General features: G+C 34.3%; 1 protein-coding gene across 9 annotated transcripts in view; it reads left to right on the forward strand.

Moving 5' to 3' along the window:
- The window catches only part of LOC110657490 (translation factor GUF1 homolog, chloroplastic), a 60,765-nt gene extending 47,696 nt beyond the window's left edge, over positions 1 to 13,069 (forward strand). For 4 of the 9 annotated variants that reach the window (XM_058129249.1, XM_058129250.1, XM_058129253.1 and 1 more), the window contains exons 20-22: positions 158 to 233; positions 908 to 948; positions 12,779 to 13,069. In XM_058129249.1, coding sequence (XP_057985232.1) covers positions 158 to 233; positions 908 to 948; positions 12,779 to 12,874 — 213 coding nt within the window. In that variant the 3' untranslated portion in view covers positions 12,875 to 13,069. Of the gene's footprint in view, positions 1 to 157; positions 234 to 729; positions 763 to 907; positions 949 to 10,892; positions 11,044 to 12,303; positions 12,725 to 12,778 lie in introns of those variants that run through there. The other 5 variants (XR_009140788.1, XM_058129254.1, XM_058129255.1 and 2 more) reach the window with 5 other exon arrangements.
- Positions 13,070 to 16,938: the final 3,869 nt, after the last annotated feature.

Consider the following 16,938-nt stretch of genomic DNA (forward strand, 5'->3'; position numbering starts at 1 on the left):
GAAACACATAATTTTGGTGCATTTGTTTCTACCAAAATTCAATTTTGATTCAATAGTTTTTTACTTTACTTTTTGTTTACAGTATTCTAAACATCTACCATATTGTGGTCTAGAGATAACAAAGTGCATACTTAATTATATCTCTAATATGGTACAGGCATGCATTGGTTCAAAAGTTATTGCCAGTGAATCATTGCCAGCAATTAGGAAGGATGTCTTGGCCAAGTGCTATGGTAAGAAGTACAAAACTTTGGTAACGTTTAGGTTCTGTTTGGTGCAAGGGGTTGGACATGATGCAATAAGACAATATTGTATTGTGTGGGATAAGACATAGTACAAGACAAATAATTGATGCATCAAACAAATGAAGAGGCTAAGGGCTGGGCAGGACAAGAATCCAAGTTCATTCTGTTAATTTGATACATCAAATGCAGGACAAGCAGCGATTGTCTGGTTGTATCATGTCTAAGCCATGGAACCAAGCACAGTATTCGGAAGCTAATTAATATTCATCAATAGAAAAATATAATAAATTCTTAGGATAAATTAGTAAAACCTTTGAAATTTGTCAAAATGTATATTTTACTATTTGCTAGTTTTAAAATTTGTAATTTTAGTCCTTATGCTGCCATCAATAAAATGTGTAAGATTTTGAGGGTTTTTCATAATTTCCTAATTCTTACTCATTCCGTTTCTGCCAAACTAAGCTTTGTAATTTATTTTTCATAGGACTCACTATCTTGCTTCCCACTTTTGTCTAAGGTGGATTTTTCTTCCCGTTCTATTTGCTCTTATAGGATCTTGTTATTCTATTGAAGCGAGGATATTAAGGCGTAGGCTAAAGGATAACAAGAAAGTGAATAGTACTTATTAGTTTATAACAGAAAAATATTTTTCCCTCTTGTAGGTGGGGACATTACAAGGAAAAAGAAGTTGCTCAAGAAACAGGTACATTAGTTTTTAAATTAATATAGGATCTTTTGCTAGAACATATTTTGCATAAATAATCATTAATCTGTTATACAACATAGGCTTTGCAAATATCAACTGCACTACAGATTTGTATGACGGGTTTTATTCATTTAACAAGTGTCAGTGTTTCTTGGCCCCCTCTATATTTTAACTTCACAATTAATTGAATCTGAGGGCCAAAGTGATTGTAGGAGAAAAGAAATGAAATTAAATAGATTACAAATAAAGTTGATTATTACTTTATACTATCACATCTGCTTTAAATATTACGGTGTTTACCCAAAAGCATTGAACTATATCAATATACTGTTGAATGGTTGTATTAATGGAACATTTAGCACATGTCGTTTATCCTATACTGTTTTGCCATTTTCTTTGAGTTTCACTAGAATCTACTAACGTTAAATTTTTTTTATTACTATCATGTCATTTTGTGTTTACCTCGTGTTTATTCTTAGATATGCACAACCTTCCATTTCATTATATATGTTGGTGTACAGTGGGCATATGCAAACCATCTTAGGGTTTGTTTCGTTTAGCAGTTGGATACAATTGATAATTGATGGTGGATAATTAATAGTTGATAATTGTTATTGATAACTAATAGTTGATTGTAGTTGATATATGCTAAGTGTTTGATAAAACTATGTCTAGCTGTCACTATTATATGTAAAATGATTAATAATGATATATACTATATTATTTATTTTATTATTGAAATAGACGTATAATTATTAATTTATTATACAACATATCAAAAGTATTGAAGAGAATATTTTTCTGTGTATTTTATTAAATGAAATACAAGGTATTTATGTACAAAGAATCCTATAATTAAGTATTCTAATTGGAAAGATATTCCAATAATTATGCTAACTAATTAGCTAACTAATTAAGAAAGAATATTATTTACATAATTATAAGATTGACTTCCTATAACACTCTCTCTTAAGTTGGAGCATAGATGTTAATCATGCCCAACTTGTTACAAATGTAGTCAACTCAAGAGCCTTTGTGAAGATATCTCATAACTGCTCCCTGGTTTTGACATACCCTGTTGAGATGATCTTCTGTTGAATCTTTTCTCGAAGGAAGTGACAATCAATTTCAATAAGCTTAGCACGCTCATGAAACACTGGATTTGAGGCGATATGGAGAGCGGCTTGATTGTTACACCATAGTTTGACAAGAGATGAGGTCTCAAGACCCACTTCTTCTAATAACTGACGTGTCCATATTACTTCACACACAGCTTGAGCCATAGCTCGATATTCTGATTCAGCACTCGAACGAGAAACTAAAGTTTGTTTCTTACTTCTCCAAGATACTAAGTTTCCTCCAACAAAGATACAATATCCTGTAATGGATCTCCTATCAACCTTTGAACTTGCCCAATCTGCATATGAAAAACACTGAATATTTAATTGCCCATGATTGCTATATAAAAGACCACGACTTGGAGCACCCTTCAAGTAACATAAAATTTGCCTCAAAGCTTCCTAATGGTTAACAGTAGGAGAGGACATAAATTGACTTGCAACACTAACTAAATATGCAATATTTGAACGAGTCACTGTGAGATAATTAAGTTTGCCAACCAATCTCATATACATCTCAAGGTTCTCAAATAGTTCACAATCTCCTGCTGTGAGCTGAAGATTGGGAGTCATTGGTGCATTGCATGGTTTGGTGCCTAATTTTTCTGTTTCTGCCAATAAATCAAGGGCATGCTTCCTCTGAGATAAGAAGATGCCTTTCTTACACCTTTAATCTTCAATGTCTAAAAAATATTTCAACAAACCCAAATCTTTTATTTGAAACTGAGTCTGAAGGAATGACTTAAGTGATGAAATGTCTACAGTCATTTTCAGCAATGACAATATCATCAACATATACTATAAGTAAGATTAGTGCAGCTTTAGAATGCCTATAAAACACCGAATGATCAGACTTGCTCTTCTGCATACCAAACTGCTGAACTACCTCACTTGAATCTGTCAAACCAAGCTCGAGGACTCTGTTTAAAGCTATAAAAGCATTTTCGAAGCTTGCAAATTTTGCCCAACTCCCCCTGAGCAACAAAACTTGGTGGTTACTTCATATAAACTTCCTTCCGAAGATCATCATAAAGGAAAGTATTTTTGATAACTAACTGATGTGAAGGCCAATTATATCTATCTACCAAGGAAACAAACAAGCGAACAGAAGCTAGTTTTGCAACAGGAGAGAAAGTGTCAAAGAGTAATTAATCCCATAAGTCTGAGCATATCCTTTACCAACAAGGAGACGAGCCACAGTACCATTATGATTCACTTTGACTGTAAAAACACATCCAATAGCTTTCTTATCCAGAGGCAAATGCATCAATTCCCAAGTACCATTAGTATCTAAAGCCACCATTTCCTCTTCCATTGCAGTACACCAACTAGGATGAGACAATGCCTTAGCAATAGTTTGAGGAATAAAAATATTGTCTAGAGAATTGACAAAACAACGAGATGAAGGAGACAGGTGATCATAACATATAAAGGAAGAGATAGGATAAGTACATTGACGCTTATCTTTGCGAAGAGCAATGGGAAGATCTAAGTTAAACTGAGGAGTAGTGGATGGAGCTAGATCTTCTGACGAAGAAGCTGGTGGAGGATCTGAGTCAATAGTCTCCAATCTCCTGGGATAAACATGAACAACAGATGGGCGAGGGGGTTGAGCAGGTGCTGGTGCAGGAGAATTCTGAGGACTTGGCTTAGGACTTGACACTGAATGGACAGAACTAAGAGATCATCTTCCTTCCCTGACTCTCATAAATAGTTGAAGGAGGAAAGAATGGAGTAGATTCAAAAAAGGTAACATCAGCAGACACAATATAACGATTAAGGGTTAGAGAAAAACATTTGTATCCTTTTTGAAGTCGAGAATATCCAAGAAAGAGACACCTAAGAGACTTTGGGATCCAGTTTAATAACCTATGGACGAACATCTCACATAAAACAAGTACTACCAAAGATACGAGGTTCGATAAGAAATAAAAATTTAGAAGGAAATAAAATGGTATAAGGAATGTCACCGTTAAGGACAGATGATGGCATATGATTAATTAGGAAACAAGCTATAGAAACTGCATCAGCACAAAACTATTTAGGGACTTTCATTTGAAAAAGGAGTGCCCGTGTTACCTTAAGAAAATGTCTATTTTTCCTTTCAGCAATCCCATTTTGGGATGGAGTATCAATACAAGATATCTGATGAAGAATGCCATTTTGTGACACATAAGTTTGGAAATTACCAAAAAGATATTCCTTAGCATTATTACTTCTCAATATACACGCAAAGGTATTAAATTGAGAAAAGGCATAAAAAATAGAAAATAATTCTGAACGATTCTTCATTAAAAATAACCAAGTAATACGAGAATAATCATCAATAAATGTAATAAAATACTTGAATCTAGAGTTTGAAATAACAGGACATGGACCCTATACATCAGAATGAACTAACTCAAAAGGGAACGAAGCTCGTTTATCGACTTCGAGACACTTTAGGCAAACGATGATGTTTGTCAAAATGACATGACTCACAATCTAAAACTGATAAAGAATGAAATTGTTGACATAACTTCTTCAAAACAAATAAAGACGGATGTCCCAAAAGAGAGAAAATTAAATGCGAATTTGTGTAGACACAAAATAGATGACACAGAATTGAATGGTGTGAGATTTGCAATGCCAGAACTAATAACATAAGACTTGGACCCATCGGCCAAAACTACAGAGGATGATGAGGTTGAAAGTTAGACAAAAGGCTAGAATTGCTTGTCATGTGGTCTTTAGCGCTAGAATCAATGAGCCATTTGGAGGAGACAAGGCATGTAGTAGATTTACCTGACTCAGCTATTGCAGTGGCTAGAGAACTAGAAGACTTTAGAGATGCTTGATACTAGGAGAACTGTGCATATTCTTCAGTTGACACCAAAATTGCTTTCTTAGAAGGAGTTACTGAAGAGTCATCAACTATCATATTGGCCATCCGAGATCGTGGGTTCTTATTCTGAAGTTTCAGATAATATCTTTTTGTATGATCTAGCTCATGACAATAATAACATCCACTTCCTCGAGTCACGATTAGGGGCAACCTCCCCACCACGCTGGTGATTAAGGGCAACCTCTCTACTACGCTGGTTACCCCTATTGCCACTATACCCTCCTTTATGACTTTGCCTTCCACTGTCAGTACGACTAACAAGAGCACTATTAACAGATTGGGAAAATTGGTGAGCTTCAATGTGAAGTACTCTTGAGAAAGTATCATGCAGAGATGAAATTTCAGAACCAGAAAAAATTTGAGATTTAGCAGTTTCAAACTCTGGGGGAAGACTTGCCAAAAAAACTCACGACAGTCATTTACTCTTGTTGAGCTTGCTGAACTTTTATATCAGGACTAAACGGCATTAAGACATTATGTTCCTCATAGATTCTTTTAAAATCCATAAAATAGAATGTGAGGGACCTATCTTGTTTCTCTGCATGATAAAATGCATTATAACTCATAAATACGAGAGATATTTTCTTTATCTGAATATAAGAATTCTAAATAATTCATCGATTCTTTAACAAACTCACAGTGATTAATTAAGCTAATTACCTCACTGTTAATGGAATTTCTAATTTGCAAGAATAATCGAGCATCTTCCTTCATTCAAGTTTGCTTTGTATTATCAGTAGGTGGATCTTGGTGAGATGATCATCCTTATCAATACTCCACAAATAAACTCTAACAATCTTACTCCAATTCAGATAATTAGAACCATTAAGTTTGTGTTTCGTGATTTTAGTAATCACAGGAATCAAATCAGCTACTACACTTTTACTTTCCGCCATTAAAAAAAAAATTCACATAAGCAAGTCACAAAAATCTCCTTTCCCAAACCAATAAATACAGAGCAAGCACACCTCAAGGAACAATGTTAAAACAAAAGCCACCCTACAGTAGGTGGACCAAGACAAATCACCTCCACAAGAGCACTCTATGACAAAACAACTAATAGGGATGCAATATACACCCAAGGCAATGTCGGTGAAAGCAATCAGAGCGGCAGAGGATGGTAGACACACCTTCACGCGCCGGCGAGTGGGAGGGCGGCGTGAACTTGTATCGGCACGTGAGACTCACTCGCCGGCCTTCTGGTGATCAGATTTTCTGGATGAGTTCGCTGGCCTAACTCCACAGTAATGATTCTGATGGTTTTCTCAAAAAAAAAAAAAAAATCTTCTCCAATGTGGCTCTGATACCATGATGAGAATATTTCTCTGTGTATTTTATTGAATGAGATAGAAGGTATTTATATACGAAGAATCCTATAATTATTCTTGTAGAAAGAGATGATTCTCCTTAATTTCAATTAATCTATACATGGGTATATATATACAATTGATTTATATAATTGTGTTCTACTAATTAGGAAGAAATCCTAAATAGGAATACAGACTACAGAATATACAAAGAAATAATATAGTGATTGACTTTTCATAACACTCCCCCTCAAGTTGGAGTATGGATGTTAATCATACCCAACTTGTTACAAATGTAGTCAATCCTAGCTCCATTCAGAGCTTTTGTGAAAATATCTCCTAACTGCTCTCCAGTTTTGATGTGTCCTGTTGAGATGATCTGTTGTTGAATCTTTTCACGAACAAAGTGACAATCAATCTCAATATGTTTGGTCCGCTCATGAAACATCGGATTAGAAGCAATATGGAGAGCAGCTTGATTATCACACCACAATTTTGCAGGCAGGGAGGTCTTAAAACCTGTCTCATCTAGTAATTGAAGTATCCACATTACCTCACATATTGATTGTGCCATGGCTCTGTATTCGAATTCAACACTAGATCAAGAAACTACACTCTGCTTCTTGCTTCTCAAAGACACCAAATTTCCTCTAATAAAAATGCAATATCCAGTAGTTGACCTCCTGTCAACTTTAGATCCAGCCTAGTCAGTATCTGAAAAACATTCAACATTCAAATGCCCATGATTACCATATAACAAACCTCTTCTGAGCATATCCTTTTGTTACAAGACGTGCTTTTAACCTAGCCACAGAACCATCAGGATTTACCTTTACTGTAAATACCCATTTGCAACCAATAGCTTTCTTACCAGTGGGCAAAGGTAACAGTTCCCATATACTATTAGCATCTAAAGCCTCCATTTCCTCTTTTATAGCAGCACACCAGCTAGGATAAGACAGTGCCTCACCAACAGTATTAGGGATAGGAACAGAGTCTAAAGAAGTAACAAAACACCGGGAACAAGAAGACAAATGATTATAAGAAATAAAAGAAGAGATAGGGTAAGTACATTAACGTTTACCTTTATGAAGAGCAATGGGTAAGTCTAGATCAAAATCATGATCAATATGAGGTACAGGATCTCTCAACGAAGTAGCTGGTGGAGAATCTGAGTTAGGAATCTCCAATCTCCTGGAATAAACATGAACAACGGGAGGTCAAGTAAGTATAGAGACAGAAGGAACAGGTTGTGGGAGAGGACTAGACATTGGTTGGACAGTATATATTAAGAGATCATCCTCCTCCCCCTAACTCTCATTTACAAATGATTGAGGAAAAAATGGAGTGGACTCAAAAAATGTGACATCTGTAGAAACAAGATAACGATTAAGAGTAGGATAGAAACAGTGGTACCCTTTTTGCAGCCAGGAGTACCCAAGTAAGATACATTTGAGAGACTTTAGATCCAATTTAGTAACCTGTGGACGAACATCACGCATAAAAAAGGTACAATAAAAAATACGGGGTTCAACAGGGAATAAAGATTTTTTAGGAAACAAAGCAGTATAAGGAATATCTCCATTAAGGACAGAAGACGGCATACGATTGATCAAAAAACATGCTGTAGAAACTGTATCCGCCCAAAAGTGTTTAGGAACTTTTATCTGATAAAGAAGAGCACAAGTTACTTCAAGAAGATGCTGATTTTTTCTTTCGGCCACGTCATTTTGGGATGGGGTATCCACACAGGAAGACTGATGAAGAATGCCATTTTGTGTCATATAAGACTGAAATTGTGCTGAAAAGTATTCTTTGGCATTGTCAATTTCTTAATATGCGCACAGAAATATTAAATTGAGTTTTGATTTCATTACAAAAGGCATAAAAGATAGAAAACAACTCAGAATGATTCTTCATTAAATATAACCAGGTAACACGAGAGTAATCATCAACAAAAGTAACAAAATCTAGTTTTAGAAGTAACAGAACATGGCTCTCAAACATCAGAATGAACTAACTTAAAAGGGGATGAAGCTCGTTTATTGACTCTAGACATAGAAGGCAAACGATGATGTTTTGCAAACTGACACGACTCACATTCTAGTACTCATAAAGACTGAAACTGAGGACATAGCTTTTTCATGGTAGACAAAGAAGGATTGCCCAATCTACAATGAGCTTCAAGAGGTGTTAAGGTACTGGAGCAAACAAGCGACCGCGGTACATGATTTTCCAGAATGTAGAGACCACCTGACTCACGTCTTTTACCCATAATCTACTTCGTCGTAAGATCCTGAAACAAACACTGGTCAGGAAAAAAGGAAACAGAACAATTTAAGGTACGAGTAAGTTTACTAACAGAAAGTAGATTAAAAAAGAATTTTGGTAGACACAAAACAAATGACAAAGAAATTGACGAAGTCGGGTTCGTAGTTCCAGAATCCATGACACAAGAAGTAGAACCATCAGTTAAAGTAACAGTAGAGAAAGTGAAATTAGACTGAAAAGCAAATAGAAGACTAGAATTACCTGTCATGTGATCTGTCGCACCAGAATCAATAACCCATTTGGATGAGGAAGACACAAGGCATGTAATGGATTTACCTGACTCAGCGATTGTAGTGATAGGGGAACTGGTAGGCTTTAGAGATGCCTGATATTGGGAGAACTGTGCAAAATCCTCTGCAGATAACAAAATAGTTTTCTCAAAAAAAGATACTGTAGAATCCTCTGCTACCATATTTGCCATCTGTGATCGCTGATTTTTCCTCTGAAGTTGCAGACAATTATATTTTGTATGGCCAGACTCATGGCACTAATAACAAATGACTCTTCTTGAGTCCTGATTAGAACTAGCCTCTCCATTACGCTGATTACTTCTGTTGCCTGTAATTCCTCCTCTACTTCATCTTCTATTACCCTGTTGTCCATTTGGATTACGGCTAATAAGAACACTATTGGCAGGTTGTGAAGATTCGGTACTCTTTGTATAAAGGACCCGTGTGAACGTTTCATGCAAAGATGAAATCTCAGAACTGGAAAGAATCTGAGATTTAGAAGTCTCATATTCTGAAGGAAGGCCTGCAATAAAACTTATAACTGCCAGTTGCTCCCGTTGGGCCTGCTGAACTTTCACATCAGGATTAAAAGGCAACAATACATTAAGTTTCTCATATACCTGTTTAAAATCTATAAAATAAGCCGTGAGAGATTTATCCTCTTTCTCAACACGGTAGAATGCCTTACAAACATCATAAATACGGGAGATATTCCCTTTACCAGAATACAGAAAATCTAAGTAATCCATCAATTCCTTAACAAATTCACAGTGATTAATTAAACTAATTACCTCACTGTGAATTGAGTTCCGAAGCTGCAAAAATAACCGAGCATTCTCCTTTAGCCAAGTTTGTCGTGTATCATCCGTAGGTGGATCTTTGGTAAGGTGATCATCCTTATCAATGCTACGCAAATAGATCCTAACAGTCTTACTCCACTCTAGGTAATTCGAATCCTTAAGTTTGTGTTCTGTGATCTTAGTCATCACCGGAATTACATCAAAAATAACATTCTTATTGTTTGCCATTTGTTGAGACAAAGAAAATTAACCGAAACGCTAATCCAAAGTGCTTACAGCAGCAAAATAACCCAAAATCACAAATCAAGCAAATACCGAAATAAGATCTGAAAGCCAAACCTCAGAAGTCCTTTAATGGTATACTGGATTAGGCAACAGCACACAGTGGTGGAATGAGGGGGTTGAGGTGACGCCGGCGATGTTGATCGGAGTCGAAACGGCCGGTCGGCGGCCAAGGTCTCTCCTGAGCTGGGTGGTGAGAACAAATAGTCACCCTAGATAAATGACCTGCTCTGATACCATGTAGAAAGAGATGATTCTCCTTAATTTCAATTAATCTGTACATGGGTATATATATACAATTGATTCCTATAATTGTGTTCTACTAATTAGGAAGAAATCCTAAATAGGAATACAAAATACAGAATATACAAAGAAATAATATAGTGATTGACTTTCCATAACAATTCTAATTGGGAAGATATCCAAATAATTATGCTAACTAATTTGCTAACTAATTAAGAAAGAATATTATTTACAAAATTATAGGATTGACTTCCTATAACAAGTATAATTATTGTTTTTAAGTATATATATAAAGTGAACATTATAATTATTTTATTATAATTTTAAATAATCTATTCAATAAATATTTTAAAAGGATAATATAATCTAAATAAAAAATAAATCAAATCGGCTATCAACTAATGAGAAACAACTTTAAAAATAGAGCTGATACAAACTGTAGCCGAAGGTTATCCTATCAGTTGTTTATCAGTTATCAGCTCTGTTACCAAACACCTTGTTTCACCTATTTGGGTCTCTATCAACTATCAGTCTCTCTCCAAAGGTGAACCAAACACCCACTTATTTTTTCCCTTATAACTTGCCTTAATTGATGCCACTTTCGCCTTTCCTATATAAGAATTCATTTTGAGCTTGGTGGTTATATTTTCATATGTCCTTCTCAGCATTCTTATATCTATACCTTTAATTTTGTAGGCCTGTTTCTTCAGTGCCCAAAATTTTTGACTTCATCTTAATAAACCAAGAGTTATGCAGGTCCAAGTTAAGTTGTTGCATTGCATGTGTTTGCCCATGACCTTGCGTTGGACTTGGAGTCAGTGTTGTCAAAAGCGCTAGGCACCCTTAAGGCGAGAAGGTCCTCCATCGCCTGAGGCACTAGGCGCTCGCCCGAGCGAAGTGAGGCTCTAATTCATTCTAAAATAATAAATAATTAAATATTAAATGTAAAAAGCTCTAATATATTTCATATTCATATTTATAGTATATTATATATTTTAAGTTTCAAGATCAAAAGCATTCATCTATATTTTCATGTTGGATCTTTTTTGTTGTTTGTGTGATGTTGCTATTGATTTTTCAGTCATTTATTTTGATCCTAACCGAATTAAAAAAAAGAAAAAAAAAATCTATCATAAGAATTAAGAACACTAGAATAGATTAGAATAGTAACTTGTCAATACTAGAATAGACAAGATTATTATAGTAGAGTACTCAAATAGATTGTCATGTGAAATGTAACAAAATTTTAGAAAAATAATATTCATTGAATATATTGAATGTTTCCTTAAAAAATAATATTCAAGAAGGGTAAAAAAATTTGGGATGGGCAATGTATTAGATGGAGTTAGGAATTTAAATCATAGATCAATGAAGGAGAAGAATAAAAAGATTCTTTTATTTCCATTGACTGAGCATAAGAACAATGAAATCCAAAGAACTCCACGACACTTCTAATAAAGAGTAATGAAAACAAGAAAAGAAACAGTAAACATACTCGGCTGGAATAACAAAAGTTTAGACAAAAAAAATGTAGAATACATGCAGAAATTCAAATAATATATTGGTGTAAGAAAAAAAGTGACAGTGAAAAAAGAATTTTAGAATTTGAGAGATAGAAGACAAGAATGAAGAAAAACAATGGAAATGTTTAACAAAAAAAAGAAAGAAGAAATGAAGAAAGAGGAGAAAGTGGTCATGTTCTGTCTCAACTTTTTTATTTTTTAAATTTTTTGCATTTTCTTGCCTTTCCTCGCCTTGCCTGGGCGCCTAGGCAGCGCTTGGTTGAAGTCGCCTCGCTTGGAGGCTTCCCAGGAGAGGTGCCTTGATTTCGCCTCGCCGGAGTGCCTAGGCATGAAGTTTGTGAATTGTGGGCCATTTGGTTCAAGTCAAGTTTTGTCTATTGTCAGCCAGCCATTTTTAGTTAGTTGCTAGCAGTTATGTGGAGTCCATTGTTTAGTCATGTCTAGTTCACTCCTTTAGAAGAGGTTCCACTATGCTTTAACATGGTGGTTTACTGTTTAGTTGTAGGGAAGTTGGGTAAAATTGTCTATACAAATTAGTGTAAAATGTATGAAAAAATAAAATTGGAAGCCCCCTTCCAAAAAACCTTGTTATGGTTTCCATAACTGAAACTTGGGATTTATCTTTGGATATTAGAGGCTATGTTAACCAATGAGGAAAATCTGGAGAATCCCAAGCTTATTCTGAAGCCTTTGGCAGTTGACACCATTGCATGAGCTGAAGCCCAACCTTACTCTGAGCAACTCCAAAGTGTGTTAAGGCCAGAACTACAGAAGATACTCTGAAAGCATTGATGGAGGAGATCTCCTATGCCTTAGATCAGCCTTATCCATCCGTCCAACTTGAGAGCTTCAGGGGGCTTCCAATAATTACATTCCTGCAAGATTTAGAGATGGATTTCCATAGGTACCATGGTTTTAAAAATGAACGTTACATAATGTAACAGCTATTAAATATTGGATAAAACTAAAGTAGAATCTGTAATTTATAAACAACTTGTATGTAATGTCCACAAATCGATTTTTTTTTCTTGCATTAATTGAGCAAATTGAAGAAATATGCTTGATAATTTAGGTTATACATAATTTTTGTCATGTTTCTTTCTCACCAGGCTGAAGGGAAGAAAAGAATGAAGGCAATAGGTAAGGTAGATGTACCCCAAGAAGCTTTCATGGCTGTATTGAAACTTGAAAAGGAGGTTCTATAATCATTATTACTTCTTAAGTAATATTAATTCCTGTTAATACAATTTAAAACTTTGGATGGAAAATAAAGAAGTTTGTACCAATTTTCTTTTTTACCTATTTATTTATTTCCCCTTTGAGGTGGTTCAGGTTCAGGCTGAAATACTCCATCATGTAAAGTTCATCAAAATGAAAATATAATTCATGGCATTCTCAAATTTGTTAGTTTTTCTTAGACCTTAAATCATTGCAGGCAAACTTGGTAGCAGCTGGTTTGTAGTGGGTGCTGCACAATTTATACATATTTTTAATGTCCAGACAAGGTCTATGTTCTCACATATGAATCAAAACAATGGCATTTCAGGTTTTTGAATTTTATTCTAAAATTTCTCTTTCTTTTTTTTTCTTTTTCATACAGTAAGATTTTTAATTAAATTCAAAAAACTGAAATGTCATTGATTTTATAAATATTTTGAATATTCTTAAGCTCATATGAACATAAGGTCATTCATTTTCCATAAATTATTAAATAATAATTTAATTGCATTCATGTGCTTAGTCTGGTGATAGTTACATCTCAATTTTTTTTAAGAGGAAAAAAAAACACTGAAAGTTTGAGTGTTCTCTTCGTTTGTAAGCCATGAATATATATATATATATATATATATATATATGTTCATTTAAGGTATTCCTTGTTACTGATTGGGTGGCCATGGAATACTATGCTAAGTGTCAACCATGGTCATGACATACCATAAATGATTTAGAGAAATCATTTATGGTAAGAAAAAGTTCTGATGATATTAAGAGTTGATATCATATCTCATTGCCAATTAGTGATGAGTCTAGTGAGTCACACACATACACAAAGTTAATCACCAAGTTAAATGTGATTTAATTGATTAATTAAAGAGTTTACTTGATTAATTAAATAGGTTTGGTTTGCAATGAGATTGCAAAGTCCCTAGCATGGCTTGAAATCAAATCTAGGTTATTGGATATATAGTATAAGTTAAATTTATATTTAAAGTGTTTAAATATAGATTTAATTGTGAGAAATTAATTAATAGAGATTAATTAATTAATTTATATTTGATATAAATTGATTAGAAGAGGAGAAATAATGATTTTGAGTTGAGAACTCAAAATCAAAACATAAGAGTAATTTATTCATTTCACATGGTGACATGTGGCACTATAAGATGGTGACACATGGCATTATATAAGTTTGCTATTTGTCTTTCTATCATGCAAGGTGATCAAAGTCAAGATTAAGTCTAGCTTTGACACTTGGCTTAATGTGATTAAGTCAATTAAAAGAATAAGATGCAATGTGGTGGTGATATGTGGCAAAGGGTTTAAGTGATTACTTGACCTAATTATAAAAGGGAAAAGAAAAGAAGAAACAAATAACATTCTCTCTTGTCTCAAGTGTGGCGACACCTTTTCTCTCCCTCTCCTCTTCATCTTTTTCTCATCAATTCAAAAAGAATCACTCCATTCCCTTTGAATTAAAAGTGCTAGAAATTATTTCTAGTGTTCTATACACACATATAACCTTTCTAAAGGCAAAATCCTAAATTATAATTGGTTGGCAAGGCTTGATAAGCAAAATTGGGGCCTGTCCATTGATGAACTTGGTGTGGACAAGCTAGAGGGACAACACTTGAGGTCCTAGGAGCTTCTTAAAGGTGTCAATTGCATCCATAGTGCATCAAAGAGGTTAGTGCCCAAACTACTCTTTTAAACTAGGGTTTAATTGAATTAATTTATTAATTCACAATCTTAAATGGCAAATGAAGATCCTAATACATATTAAAAGTGTTTTAATATGCAATTGAGCATTGAAATTAATTAGGCACATAAGAGGTGTGGCATGATGCATGAAACCCTAGAAGAAAATTTTTAAAATTCAATGCTCTAATCAACTAATCACCATGCTTCCGTTTTTACAATTGGTATCAGAGCTAATATATTTTCCATTAGGATTGAATACGAGATTTAATTGTGTGATTGGATCAAATTTAAATTGATTCAAAGCTGGTTGTGATGATCAAAGGTGGCGGCATAGAGGTAATAGTCCTCATGTGTGGCGGCTTGCATGGTTGTGTACACCAAGGGTGCGCATGGCTTTGGGTTTGGACTTTTGGGTTTCCATATACAATTGTTGTATATCTTAAGGCCCATTATTAGGCCCATATCTAATTAAATTGTTTAATTGGAAATATTAATCACAATTAATTTTTGAAAATTGTTTTCCAGGTATTAAATTTGGAAAGGGTTTCTAAATTTAAATTGATTTGAATGAGATTCAAATCTGAATTTTTTGGTTGAATATATGATATTCAATTTAATTTTTTAGTATGTATATTTTATTTAATTGTTAAATTTTAATATGCATGATGGATGATAATGGACAATAAAAAATCAATGTGATTGAATTTATTTCTTTTATTTTTTTTTGGGTTGTAAAATAATTAATTTTATTTTAGTGGCATATATTATAAGTGTTGTAATAATTTGGGTTGTAATTTCATTTATTTGAGGACTTTAAAGTCCATTTTCTTGTAAATTCGTTTTGGTATGCCAAGGATTACAATGTAATTGGATTGCAAGAAGATTAAGGAGGTCAAGAGTATTAGTGGGATCAGTGAAAGGAAATCAAGATCAAGTGTTGGTTATACTCCTTCAGCAACTCTTGTAAAATAAATAAATGAAATACACTTAAGAATGCCCTAATTCAATTCTTGGTGGCTCAGAATTGAATCCCTTAGAAAGTCCATGATCATACCATATTATTTGCTTGTCCATGTATGCATGAGATGTACGGAATGTGCAAAGTGGATACATGCATGCCAAATGAATAATGTGCAAAGTGAGACCATAATAGTAATTAAGCCGACCACTAAATCTTCCAAACAAATGATTAAGTTGGAAATTGTATAATTAAAGTAATTATATCATGGGCACTCCATTGAGGCAATTATTTTAAGAAATTTTAAATACTTGCATGTGATGCATTTAATTTAAGAGATTTTCTTAAGAATAATTGTTAAGCATGAAATGTTATAAATATGTAAATAAGTTGATGGCCAATAATGGATGTGCCTGAGGACATTAAAATTATTTGCATGTTTAGTGGCTTAATGGGATCAACTTAACTAATGCAAGATAAATCAATAATGGATGTGCCTGAGATTTTGAGCATTAGGGGCTAGATAAATGATTGAAATTCACATGAGATGTGATGGGCAAAGAGTTGCTCACTTATAGTTTATTATAATTCTAATAATGGATGTGTCTGAGGATGATCAATAAGACTATAGGAATTCAATCACGCACTAGAAATCCATCCAATTAGGATTTTCGTTTCCTACTTTGGAAGTGTAGGATTCGCCAAGTTAGTGAAAGGACCAATTTCATTAAAAGACCATAATCATTTTAGTTAATTACTTGATACATTTACTAAATAATCTAGTTATTTTTTGTTGTTAATTTTCTGATAATAATGAGCACACAACAACCACCACCATCCAATATCCTTGCGAGCATACTTGATCACAATAGGTTGACGGAACCTAAACTTTCTGATTGGCTAAGAAATTTAAAACTTGTCCTGAACCTAGAACGTATTGGATATGTTCTAGACTCAAAGGTTCCTGGTCCTTTACTTCCAGAGGCCACTCAAGAGGAATATGACACTTTGGACAAGTGGAAGGAGCATGATATGAAAGCAAAATGTTACATGCTTGCTTCTACGAGTAATGAGTTACAGAAGCAGCATGAAAATATGCAAAATGCAAGTGAGATCCTCCTACACCTGCAAGAGTTATATGGTGAGCATAGCAGGAATGCTAGGTATGAGATATTTAGACAGCTATTCCGCATGAGGAAGTCTAAGGGACAGAAAGTAGGGGATCATGTTCACAAGATGATTCGGCTTATTGAGCAGCTGGAACATCTTGACTTTCACATGGATTTCTAACTGCAGACGGATTTAATCCTTCAGTCCCTACTTGAGTCATTTGGGAATTTTATGATAAATTTCCATATGACAAAGCAAGAGTATACTTTGGTTGGGTTGCAT

Source organism: Hevea brasiliensis, chromosome 10, assembly GCF_030052815.1.
Source record: "Hevea brasiliensis isolate MT/VB/25A 57/8 chromosome 10, ASM3005281v1, whole genome shotgun sequence".
NCBI classification, from domain to species: Eukaryota; Viridiplantae; Streptophyta; class Magnoliopsida; order Malpighiales; family Euphorbiaceae; genus Hevea; species Hevea brasiliensis.